This window comes from Pseudorasbora parva, chromosome 4 (genome assembly GCF_024679245.1).
Source record: "Pseudorasbora parva isolate DD20220531a chromosome 4, ASM2467924v1, whole genome shotgun sequence".
NCBI lineage: Eukaryota > Metazoa > Chordata > Actinopteri > Cypriniformes > Gobionidae > Pseudorasbora > Pseudorasbora parva.
Window position 1 is genome coordinate 14,464,321 of NC_090175.1, and position 13,850 is coordinate 14,478,170.

At 37.6% G+C, this 13,850-nt stretch overlaps 1 protein-coding gene across 4 annotated transcripts in view; it reads left to right on the forward strand.

Moving 5' to 3' along the window:
- sorcs1 (sortilin-related VPS10 domain containing receptor 1) overlaps positions 1-12,327 on the forward strand; it is a 302,164-nt gene extending 289,837 nt beyond the window's left edge. Inside the window, exons 23-27 of one of the 4 annotated variants that reach the window (XR_010904712.1) lie at positions 1,072-1,206; positions 4,359-4,458; positions 4,722-4,818; positions 8,358-8,520; positions 8,869-12,327. Coding sequence is in view for 2 of the 4 variants with exons in the window: in XM_067441000.1 (XP_067297101.1) it covers positions 1,072-1,206; positions 4,359-4,458; positions 4,713-4,818; positions 8,354-8,520; positions 8,869-8,933 (573 nt within the window). In the remaining 2 variants the exon portion in view is untranslated. Of the gene's footprint in view, positions 1-1,071; positions 1,207-4,358; positions 4,459-4,712; positions 4,819-8,353; positions 8,521-8,868 lie in introns of all 4 variants that reach the window. The other 3 variants (XR_010904711.1, XM_067441002.1, XM_067441000.1) reach the window with 3 other exon arrangements.
- The last annotated feature ends 1,523 nt before the right edge of the window (positions 12,328-13,850 follow it).

Below are 13,850 nucleotides of genomic sequence, written 5' to 3' on the forward strand. Positions count from 1 at the left end.
TGCACAAAAAAAATATACTAAACCTACAAGTTTGTACTGTCAGGTTATATTTGAAACATTAGATTAAACTTAAAATGTAAAATGAAAATGTAATTTAATATTTTTTTTGCAAAGATAAATTAGCTACAAAATATGTTTGCAGTTACATATTAACAAGGTCATAGTCAGGTATATTTAATAAAAACAAGAGTAATGCAGAACAATCTAGCTTATATTGTTGTGTTACTTTTGACCCACCTGTGTGTTACTTTCGTCCCAGCTGATGGGGTCAAAAGTAACAATCTGCATCTTATGTTCAAAGTGATATTATACTGTAGTCGTTCTGCATTTGTACAAAATACCACCTGCTAGTGATAGACCACACTTGTGAGTTATTGACCAGAGCAAATGTATATCTCAGTCTAAAATATTTTCTTATAAAAGTGCGTTTTTCTGAAAAATGGTACTTTCGCCCCTGCTCTCCCCTTCTCATTTTGCAATTGCTATGCTTATGCTATCAAAGGATTGTGATACCAATTAGCAATTTAACATGTATTGAATTAGCTAGTAAAAGCTAACCAAGTTTCTGTTACTAAAATATGTAAATTGAGATTACGTGATCATTTTAAGTTTTAATGTATGAATGTATCATTTTAATGTATGAATTAGTTTACTCAAATATGTCAAGTAAAGAGCAATTAAAACAAGTACGACACAAAAACCTGTCACTTCTGCTTAAACTTTGATTAGAAATACAGAAAAGTAATGTTGTGGAATAGTATTTGAATATATTGTACTTTATTCCTGTGACTTAAAGCTGAATTTTAGCATCATTACTCCAGTCTTTAGTGCCATGTGATCCTTCAGAAATCATTCTAATGATGATTTTATGCACAAGAAACATTTCTTAAAAAATGTTCAAAAAAAGTTCATACATTATTGAGGTCTTTGGACTGGGATTGCATGTTAATCGCACAAGAACATCAGAGTAAAAGGCCTCCACTTGTTTTACCTCAGCCTTTGGTCCTTATATTTCTCTAATCCTGTTTATTGAACATTTGTGTCTCTAATACACCGCTTCCTGATCCTCAGGCGACAGAAGTGAGTCCTGAACAGCTGTTGGTCACTGTGTTGCCTGGACTGCCAACAACGGCCGAGTTCTTCTTGTTACCAGACAAACAACTGACAGAGGGGAAGCCAGACAAAACAGCTACTCATTTAGACCAGGTACTGGACATAACATGCAGGATCTTCACATCTCTTTAATGAAACACTCAGCTATAACGTACGTTTTGCTTTGTGTATGTCTCTTGTTCAGAAGAAACTGCATTACCTCCGGGCCTTTTTTTTCCCCCATGACACATTTGAAAGGATAGTGGATGAAGGGGAGATCAAAGAAAAATCAAAGAGTTTCTTATGGTCTCCAGCAGATGTCAATGTTGGCCTGCTTAACACTTGATTAAACCCTGTTTTAACTGGTTCACACTTTTTCTTGGTCAGAAAATCTCCAATTTTCTTCTGAAATTAAATAACTGGTTTATAAATGCAAGACAAGCGCAGAAATACACTTCCGCATGCAACTTCAGAATCAGTAAAGAAACAAGAATTTAGCTGATTTTAGATGTCAAAGCTCAATAAGATTTTCATTAGGGTGACCAGATTTGTCATGGTGGGATACGGAATACGTGAGATACTCAACATGACAACAGTGCCTGTATTTAACCATTGTGGCGCAGGGAGACGGAATCCGGGAGAGCGTTTCTGTGTCATTCAGCCCGATTACATTGAGCTGTAATTTTCACAACTCACTGCTCATAATAGCTTGACAAACTCTTTATGAAGATGTAGCTACACACACTTTGACATCTTCGCGTCTGACGCTGACTCTAATATATTCGCGCACTCTAATATCCGGCCTTCACTAACTGCAAGTTAATCGATAACGAATTGTGAGATTGGCTACCTTTGAGGTTATTCTCGTGTGACTACTTGCATATGATCATCTAGCAAAGACAATTTAGGAGATGAACGGAACAAAACATTTTTTTCATAATATGTCGGGACACTAAAAGAGCTGAAATACGGGACTATCTCTGGAAAAAGGGGAGGTCTGGTCACACATTCATTATCTTGCTCACCTGTAAGGTTGTGGGTTGAATCGTTAGGTCATGAGTAATTCTGAGCAAAGGAGAACAGAACAGCCATTATTGAATTTGAGAAGATGTCTCATATCCTCCAATATCACAGTGCAGAGTCATCTGTATTTTTGAGGCAGTGATTTCTCACCATACGTACTGTAGAGAAGGTCATTAGTAATCCATCCACCAGATCATGCAGTCATGATGAGCCTAAGAGATTATATCACAGATGAAAGGGTGTATCTGCACTGGACGTCTATGCATGGGTGCATTTTTTATTTTATTTTTTCTCATCCGAACCTGCCTTGAATCTACAAAGGTTCTTTCACAGCAGATCCTCATAAATCTCTATTCAAGGATGGCATGTTCAAAGTATAATGTGTAGATAGCCTTATTAAAAAAGTATTATAGACTTACTGACCGTGGTACAATTCATAAAGAATGTAATTATTCATGGGATGGTCTAATTTTAAAAGGGTGAGGAAAAAGGAGAGAGAGCGACAGAAGGTGAGAGCGACGCAGAAATAAGTCAGGAGTCATTTAGTAAATGAGACAGATTTAATAAAGCTTCGGAAGAAAGAGTGAAAAAAGGAGTCTTTGAACAGGAAGTAGTTTTGTGTGAGGTTTAATAACTCCATCACGGCAATCGGATCTGATGCCCAAGATAAAGTGCAAGAATGGTTTACGAAACAGTGCATCTATCTTATCTGTCTGTCTGTCTGTCTGTCTATCTGTCTATCTGTCTGTCTGTCTGTCTGTCTGTCTGTCTGATGGATACTACATATCTGTCTGTCTGTTGACAGATGGATGGATAGATAGAATCCATCCATCCATCCATCCATCCATCCATCCATCCATCCATCCATCCATCCATCCATCCATCCATCCATCCATCCATCCATCCATCTATCTATCTATCTATCTATCTATCTATCTATCTATCTATCTATCTATCTATCTATCTATCTATCTATCTATCTATCTATTTGTCAGATGGACAGATAGAATCCATCTATCTATCTATCTATCTATCTATCTATCTATCTATCTATCTATCTATCTATCTATCTATCTATCCATCCATCCATCCATCCATCCATCCATCCATCCATCCATCCATCCATCCATCCATCCATCCATCCATCTATCCATCCATCCATCCATCCATCCATCTATCTATCTATCTATCTATCTATCTATCTATCTATCTATCTATCTATCTATCTATCTATCTATCTATCTATCTATCTATCTAATCAATTGACCCTGTCACCATTATTTTATTTCCTGATGATAATGAACTAATACATAAATAAAAGACAAACAGCTTTTAATTATGAAATCACAGCAGTTTCCTAAGGTGAACATGAAGTGTTAGCGTTTTATCATCTTATGTTTTGCTATGTTGAATGATCTTAAAATCCTCTCAACCCCATTACAACGATTGTATGAAAAACAACTGATAATCTAAAAGTAAAAATGTGCATTGATTTGAGCGCCCAACTCTCTTTCTGAGAAGCACACTGTAGTTTTATGACTTTAACACAAGGCTTGTAATGTGAAATTAAACTGTGAATCTGTCAATCCTGTTACCATCAACCGTAAAGAAGGAATTATATCCCCCGATCTACATTAAACTGAATGAATTTAGCATGAGATGTGACAATGTCATTTATTAACACTTAAACACATTATTTGTCTGATGGAAAGTTTAAGAAAAATCAAACTGGTCCGTAAGCACCTGTTTCAGAATGACCCTTAACAACCCTGATGTGCCATAATCAAGCACAAAAAAGGGGGGCTTCATTTTCAGAGAGAAATTCCTATCTGCTTCCAGGATTTATGCATACATAAAAGAGCCTGACAGCCAAGGGCTCTGCGTGTGTTTGAGGGAGAAGAGAGAGAGATGTTAGGCCTAAATTGGATCCCTCCCATGTCATATATCCATATTTGTGAGTGAAGGTGATAGAGCTGATTTATGCTGAAATGTCTTCCCTGTGTGGTACGCGCTCATGTACGACAAACATCACGCTTCGCCTCAACCTACACGCAATGCATCAGGACTCACTCGTCTCAGAAATCAAATACAGGGCACGGATATCTTATTTCAGGGTTATGGGATTGTTTATGTAATTTAGTAACAGATTTGAATGTATAGTACAAGGCAGCGGTATTCTTTACCAACGTGGTGTGAATATGATACGATGTGATTTATTTATTTATTTTTTTCTTTCCTTTCAGCTCTCAGAACTGGTGCTAAGTGCTCTCAATCAGAATCTGGTTCTGTTCACACTCAGACCAGGAGTCCAGATCACAGTATACGCTGCCCATTTATCAGCAGGTAATGAACCGGGATCAAAGACTGTTGTTCTAATTCTGAACCAGACAAGACTTGCAACTTGTATGAATAGTTAACCTAAAGATGAAAATGAATTATTGATGATGAACAATTCTAACATAACATTGGTTGTGTAGTTAATATAATCTAACTCTTTCAGTTTTGTGTTTTGTTTGTTAAAAGGAGGTTGGGAACATGCCAGACTGTGAGTGTGCACTGACAACAGCTGTCTGCTTTCTTTTTCCCCATGTGTCTAGCGCCTCTAGTGGACACAAGTGAGAATCACAGTGGCTCAGCTATGCTCATGCTCCTCTCCGTGGTGGTGGTGGGTTTAGCAGTGTTCCTCATCTATAAATTCAAAAGGTATTGTTATCCATTTTTAAAACCTCAACTATGTTATATATTTGCAGTATTATTATTATTATTATTTTTTTTTTTTTGTCGAATGTCTAGTTGAAAATTATCAGTTTGTGAAAGCTTGAAAGGCAAGCTATTTAAAACATAGTTTGTACTACAATGATGCTTGTGATTTAAGATAAAAGTGTATTATCAAAGACAATTATCAGATGATATATTTTAGTCATTTTTTATCTTTATTTTAAAACAGCACAATATTATCAGCATTATTCATTTAACTGAATATAATATTTGTTTACATTTAAAAATGTACAGTAGTCTAATTATTCTAATACATTATATGATTTATATTTATTATAATAATACATTTTTTGGTTTAACTTAAAAAAGGTAAGTAACCTGATTGTTTTTTGAGTTTATTGAAAAAAAAAAAAATTTGACTTAGATACAATGAAGGAAATTGGTTTTATAAATAGAAACTAAAAATATTATTGTATCTGAACCACATAAAAAATGTGTTTCACTGCGTCTTCACAAATAAAACACACACTATTACCCAATATGCTTACAAAATCTTTTAATAATATTTGAATAAAGGTTGTCGATTCTCAAAAATGTTCATTGCATAAACAAAAAATATATATATGTTTCAATGAACTGAATATTTTAAGGCAACCAGGTTACTTATTTTCTAAATAATTGTTTAGTGTACATTTCCATAACTGTTTATTTCACACCAACTTAATGAGAGGATATTGTTGGAGTGTGGACAGGGTTTGATATCAGATGCAAATCCCAAATCAGCGCAAGATGTCAACGCCATATTCAACATTGGCAGTTTCTATAATGGAAGAACCTCAATGAAGGGGCGTCATCCATCTTTTTTTTTACAGTCTATGGTCTGCACAAGGAACTGTGCTGAATATGAGGCAAATCATTCTCATACTCTCAGATAAGCAACACAAAACATAAACCCATAAACTCAGTTTAGCACACAAAACATAAACCTCTGAGCGGATATGTTGAGTGGTGATTAACTATTACGCTGTTGCAGAACCTTCTTTCTTTTGTCTAAAGGCTCATAACAAATGAGAAATGTCAGTCAGTGCACAGACATTATCAATATTTAGCCCTTTGAGTTTTTCAAGTTGACCTTTATGAAATGTTAAATGATTGCACCGTTTCCATCACCCGACTGAGAGAGAAAAGGGCACGAGAGGTCAATAAGACAAGATCAGCAGAGGGAGATTACAGAAGCGGCAAGAAATTTCTGATGCTTAAATTTTTTTCACACGTCAAACAGTCTGGCTTTCGGTGACACTACCACCGAAAACTTCCTGAAGGAGCTTGTTGTTAATCAGTTCACCCAGAACTAATGATGAAAAACTGCTCTTTTTAATGATTCAGTTGATCTAGTTCACAAAACCCACCAGAATGATTCATTCATGAATCAAACTGACACGGTTGTAAACTCAGTTTTCAGACTATAAGTGAATAACGGCCTAAATATAAAGTAAAAGTGGTATAGACTACTTTTATAGTGCAGTCACATCGTTTTTAATGCTTGAAAGCCTCCTGTGTAGGCAACAGTTTTGCTGATCCTGTAAAAACTATTTAAACTATGGCAAGTTTTGAGTTTTCAAGTTTAGGCTTATAATCAGGGTTAGGTACTTCTACATCCATGTTATTCAACTAACTATCATTTCCCTCTGATTTTAGGGATAAGTTATGGGTAGGGTTAGAGGCAGGTATAGGGTTAGGACTAAATTTGCAGACAGGAATGTTGATACAGCAAAATATGATGGTAAATCCTAGTACAATTATAAACAGTTGCACTGCCAGAAAAAAAAAAAAGTACATTGCGGTCACTGGGGCGGTACCATAAAACCGAAAAGGTACCTATATGTTTATATGCTAATATGTAACTCCTAAAGTACTGATTTGTACTAAAGATGTACCTTTTCACTTTTGTACCTTAGGGTACCACCCTAGTGACAACACTACCTTTTTTTCTGAGAGTGTGGGTACAAAAATGACCCAGTACATTACAGAAAACTCTGAATAAAAGCATCTGCCAAATGCATAGATGTAAATGGTTTAGAGCGACATAAGTACGAGTATATGGTGTCAGGATTTTCGTTTCATTGTGTGAACTGGGCCTTTAATGAGGGTGTTATATCACATCTTAATGAGCTGTCCGTATGTGTTGTGTTTTCTTCCTGCTAAATCCCTCTCTGGTTTTGTTTGGCACAATAAATTTGCTTTTGAATCCTCTTAGGCAATGCCCTGTTAAAGCTCTATTCTGTTTTTTGCTTACGTGACACTCTCCCTCCGTAATGATGCAGACCAAGTCGGATAAAATCACCTCTCTAAAGGGAGGCCTTGATTTAACAGCTCAGTTAGTGAGAATTTTCACACAGAGGGCTTTTTTTATTTTTTTTATTCCTTTCTTTTTACAATTTTTTTTTCCCTGAGGCACATCCCAGATTGCATCTCGTAAATGCAGTATTCCGCATTCACAAACTATAAACACACGGTTCCTGCGATAAACGACCAGAATGGTGTGAATTGCATGGCTGATAATGTCAGGGCCTTTGAAACATTCGGAAAAAGTGCGGAGGGGCACATTATGAACCTTATCAGCTTGGCTCATGAATATTAATTAGGTGATGTTCGCCCAGTGAAAGATACGGTAAGTGACGGGTCTGCTAGCCACAGTAGAGCACTTGCTGTGTCCCAAGTCACCTACTTATATAATGCCCTAAAAGTATGTAGTTTTTGTGAAGAAAAAAGTACATACTTTTGAGTGTGTACAGTATACAGTAGCGTACCGTGAGGTTTCAGTCAGGGCCTTCACTAACGATCAACATACCCCACGCCGTCGCCATAACAAAAGCATGGACCAACAAGAACATCAAAAGAAACAGATAAAAATCACAGCTTGTTAGCTAATATTACCGGCTTGACATCAGGATCGATCATTCAAACGCAGCCTGTCATCCGCGGCGGCCGTAGCTCATTTCACACAGAACACTCACAATCCGCGAAAAGTTCAAACGGCTGATGACATCAGCAGGGGGTAGCGCCTCTGGGCCATTCTATCACTACACCTCAAAATTTGATTGGCTGATGTCCTACGTCAGTCAAAGCTATGGTCCAATGGAAAATAGCAGCTTCAATGGAAGGCAAACTATTCTTCTAGTGCTGGTCCTCGGAGCTGTGATGCGTTTAGATGACAAATGGAAAATACAGCTCAGCCTCACAAAAAATAAATTCTTTCTGTAAATATAACCCCCCCCCCCCCCCCCCCCAAAAAAAGTACAGTAGTGTATATATTTAAATTATTAAAATTGCTGAAACGTGTAATAATTAATTTCTAAAGTAAACATAATGTCAAGACATGTGCCCTTCAGTTATTATGCTTGCTTACCACTTCGATTTTGTCCCCCCCTCCCCGTTTCCCTCTGGCTGATTTCCCCAAGCATATCCTGTAGCGTCACGGGTTTGTTTGCCCGTGTCTCATTGTAAATCTTTCCTCAAGGAAGATCCCAGGCCTCCACATCTATGCAGCGATGCAGGACGAAAAAGAGCAAGAAATGATCCAGAGTCCAGTTTCTCCCACTGACAGCACACCCAGCTGCAGTTCTCAGAGAGAGCTGCTCACATCCCTGGAACCTCTGGACACAGAGCCCAACACCCAGACCATCGGTGAGTCCCGCTCTCCATCAGAACAGCCCCTCAGCGCCCACTACTGTTTCATTTCCATTTAACACACCTGAAGTGCTTGGCTGGCTACTCAGATTCTCTCTTGTACTGAACTCGTAAGCTTTGATTCTCGAGAGAAAAGCAGACACACTTTACCTGTCGCTCGGCTCACTCTGGGTGTTAGGCAACTTCTTGGATATGGCTTTTGTTGGAAAAGGGGGTTTTGTTAAATGCAGGGCTGCTCATGCCTATAATAAATCAACACAACCGCAAATGTCATGATGCATTTCAGCTTTATAGGCTGCTATGTGAATTGAGAGTTGTAACATTCTCAGTTTTTTTCCCCCTCAGAATGCATCAAACCTCATCCACGTGTCAAATTCTCATCAGATCTTCCTACATACATCGACGTTTGAACTCTAGACTCCGTCATGTCAAGGACTTTGGTCATGCGGACACAAAGGTTTCAAGCTTTATTCAGTACTTGTGCATGTTGGACATTAACTTTACTGTGCTCTATGAATACTAGAACAAACTTTGTACAGCTTTTTTTATGTCTGTGTACTCAATAAATCATTTTTGATGCCGTTCATTTATAAAGATGCCAGTGTGTATAAAGTTGGAGGGTAAGGCCAGCATGAAGGGTGGAAAATGAAAATTATTCTCCGTTAACTGTCTGTTCATTTTTTATTGTTAACAGTGGCAGTACAGTATTCATGAGAGTAAAACATGGATGTGACATTTTGGAAGTGTTTTAATAATAAACTGTAAAATTATTAATGATTATTGTAAAATGAACCATTTCCAGGGTTTCATTTTGTAAAACTATATTTAGCACATCTGTACTTTACATGTAACACACAAATGTAGGATTTACCACTAATTTTCTTTTTACTTTGACTAAGTTTCGTGTGATTAGTCATGAAGCAGGGTTGTTTTCCATAGTACAATAAATGATGTATTAGTGAGTGTAAGTTTGCAGATATTGTGTAAACTGACTTGATGAGGCCAAGTAGAAGACGATAATCATATAAAGTTCTGTCTAGCGCTTCACAGACAATTTTGTATGAAATAATTAGTGCACAGGGGGTTACATGATTTATGTTTTGCCTTTTTTTTTGCATTTCAATTCAGTCATGTCATACCAAAAGCTGACGGATATGAATGTATGAATGTGTAAGTACGTATTTAAATATGAGACTTTCTTTGTTTTTTCTCACTTTGCCCTTTTTACATATTAACAGTATAAAATCGCAGGTAGGCTACGAGCAGTTACTTGAACTAATGAATTGATGTGTCATGCACAGCAGGCATCTTCCACTATTACACATGTGCGAATAACAATATAATTGTATGTAATTTTATTTTTGCCCCATGTCCATGGAAACTGGTATTTTGGTAAAAATCTTTTATTAAAAATGTCATTTGGCTAGCCAAATTATTCATGTTCCAATATGGATAGACTGTTTGAAATCTTCAAAAATTATACTATACAAACTTCACACTGTCTATCCATATTAGAATATGACACCACACTGATCAGGCATAACATTATGACCTATTGTTGTGTTGGTTCCCCTTTGGCTGTCAACACAGCCCTGACCCGTTGAGCCATGGACTCCACTAGACCCCTGAAGGTGTGCTGTGGTACCTGGCACAGAAATGTAAGCAGCAGATCCTTTAAGTCCTGTAAGTTGTGAGGTGGGGCCTCCATGGATCTGACTTGTTTGTTCAGCATATCCCACAGATGCTCGATTGGATTGAGATCTGGGGAATTTGGAGGCCAAGTCAACACCTCAAACTTGTTGTTGCACTCCTCAAACCTGAACCGTTTTATCTTTGTGTCAGGGCGCATTATCCTGCTGAAAGAGGCCACAGCCACCAGGGAATACCGTTTCCATGAAAGGGTGTACATGGTCTGCAGCAATGCCTAGGTAGGTTGTACATGTCAAAATAGAACCCTCATGGACGGCAGGACCCAAGGTTTCCCAGCAGAACATTGCCCAAAGCATCACACTGCCTCCGCTGGCTTGCCTTCTTCCCATAGTGCATCCTGGTGCCATGTGCTCTCCAGTTAAGCGACACACAAGCACCCCGCCATCCACGTGATGTAAAGGAAAAGATGATTCATCAAACCAGGCCACCTTTTTTCATTGCTCCGTGGTCCAGTTCTGATGCTCTCGTGCCCACTGTTGGCGCTCTCTGCTGACCCTTACTGTTCTGCAATCACATACACAACAAACTGTGATGCACTGTGTATTCTGACAACTTTCTATCCAAACCAGCATTAACTTCTTGAGCAATTTGAGCTACAGTAGCTCGTCTGTTTGATCGCACCACACCGGCCAGCCTTCGCTCCCTACGGTCATCATTGAGCCTTGGCCGCCCATGTCCCTGTTGCCGGTTCAACACTGTTCCTTCCTTGGACCACTTTTGATAGATACTGACCACTGCAGAACGGGAACACCCCACAAGAGCTGCAATTTTGGAGATGCTCTGACTCGTCACAATACAAATTGGCCCTTGTTAAACTCCTTACACTTGCCCAACACATCAATTTGAGGACAAAATGTCCCCTTGCTGCCTAATATATCCCACCCACTACCAGGTGCTGTGATGAAGAGATAATCAGTGTTATTCACTTCACCTCATAATGTTATGCCTGATCGGTGTATATTTGCATTTTATTATTTATTAGTCTTATTGATATTTACATTTACCATTGTAACTCATAGTGGGTCAGAGACCACCAATTGAGAACCACTGCATGTCCTCCTGTTTATTATAATGGTGCTGTTACACACATGGCAGAGATTATGGTCCTCGCGTTATCTTTGTCGTCATCTATCCACTATTGATATCTTTTTTTTCCACTATAGCGGTTATTTATGGACTGTTTGCTTCCCCTTTCTGCTCTTCTTTCAATATTTGAATATTAAGGTTATATTGCAGTCTTTCTATTCTCATACATCAATGAATGTTAATGGAGGTCATCTTTATTACTCAGTTGTCAGGATATTGAAGACAGCATGTTTAAAAGGGAATTTCTTATGGGTAATTTTATTTCGATTGTCCTTGTCCGTCACCTTTTGTACACTACCTATAAATACCATGTCACAGCAGAAGAGGATATCCATTCTGAGACAATTCACTATGGACTTGATACAATCACAGTACAGATTATATTTTCATAATATCATTGAGCGCTGCAGTCTGATGCTGTCTTTGGCAAATGACACAATGGACGGCGAGACTCAAGTTACAAGTCGATCAAATGAGCGCAGGGCATTGTGGGTAGGGGCTATAAAATGAGCAATAGCAATATCATTAAATTGTTTCTGCTAAAAAGCCCACACCAGATATATAAAACACAGACTAACTCAATGCCTGAAGATCCAGACTTAAAAAATATATAATGGTTGAAGAAAAATTCATTTTAATTATTAAACTGAGTTCATTTAGATTGAAGACGGAGATTATATAACTTGTTAAACCACTGGCTATAAAACAAGACACTTTATGAGCTTTGAATGGACAAACTGTGGCAGCCAGGAAATCAAAATCCAGCGCTGCCACTTTACTCTTAAGAGTAAGGAAGATTATTTTTGTAGAAGACGTGTTTTATTACTGTAAAGATTTTATATATCTATATATATAAATATATAAAAAATTGTAGGTGTGTCATTTTTTTTATGTATATATATATGTATATATATCTTTCTTTGACCTCAACTCTGTGCTGTGTGGAATTGTTTCTGTTTGGTGCAATCGTATTTATTAAATGAAATCGGTCCCTGTAATTGTGTTTTGATTTTCTTACAGTATTTGGAAAAACATTATGTAATTTGCTGAAGTAATAGATAATAAAGTATCAATCAATCAAATGGTCTATCCTTTTATTTTATTAATAGGCTTGCAATAATGCTTTTCTTTGTCCAAAAAATAATAATAATAATAATTAAATATATATATATATATATATATATATATATATATATATATATATATATATATATATATATATATATATATATATATATTAGAGGTGCTTGCTTGTAAAGCTTATTATATATTATTAAGCTAATTATTTATATAGTATATTATTATTAGTCTTTTTTTGGTTTAATATTCACAGACACTGGTCTAATATTGCAATTTAAATTAAGTGTACTGACCTACTTTTGATTCATTCATCTAAGATTTTACAAATTCTGAGAAATTCCACATTATACCTTTTTTATGATTGGATTCCGCAATTCCGTGTTTTCTGCATCGCAGATATCGTAGGTCCCAATAATATATGTGCTGCTCAAGTAACATTTCTTTTTATACTAAAAAAAAAGGTACAGTGGAGGTACAATTTTGCTCCTTGGGGAACAAAACATAGCTGTACCTTTGAAGGTACACAATTGGTCCTCAGGGTACAATTAGACCATCCTTTTCCTCTACTTAGAGCAGCTGTAGGAAAGTTCGATCCTATACCCCTTGTCCACCAAGGCAGTGCTGGTGCTGGTTCGGATCCAAAGCCTAGTTTCAAATCGGTTCTGTGTCTTTCCACACCCAAAGGCTGAGGAAAGACACCAGGCTTGTTCGAGAAGCATCGGCGCTGTGCAGACCGATCGTCGTATGACACAAAAGTACAGCGAGATCATAAGACTCCTTATGCGATATCATACGATATCATGTGCGGACCGGTCTGTGCAACGCCGATGCATCTCGAACAAGCCTGGTGTGTTTGTATTTCCCGCTGCCTCGCTAACGTTGCTGAGAAAGATGAGACGCACAGTGTATAAGTGTATATCTGTGCTGGCTCTCTAGCCCGCGGAAAGACAAACTGGATCTTAGAAGGCTCGTCAGTTGAACCAACTCAGAACTGACACTGGCACTGGCTCTGAACTAGCACCCGGTTCATTCTGGTGGAAAAGGGGTACTAGAGAGCCACTGTCCCTTAAAGTTTGGCTCCTACCCTGAAAGACAACTAGATAAGCTCTTACTGAGAATTAAAGGTGCACTATGTAGTATTTTTGCAGTAAAAAATTAAACAAAAACACTAGGCTGGTGTTATATATTTGGTTCAGTTGATTACCTTCAATATCCCAAATGTTTCCAACTATTCGTAAATTGTGAGAAAATGACTATTTTAACTAAGGACTGGGACGTTTCAGCATAGCGTTTGAGGAAGTCATCTGTCAATTGCGTCATATCTGCGCTACCCTTGGTTTCAGGTTTTATTTGGCAGGAGCGCTTTACTCAGCGTGAACAAGTGAACGCATGGAGTGACGTCATAACTTCATTTTCAACACACTTAAATGTATCTAATATGATAAACAGAG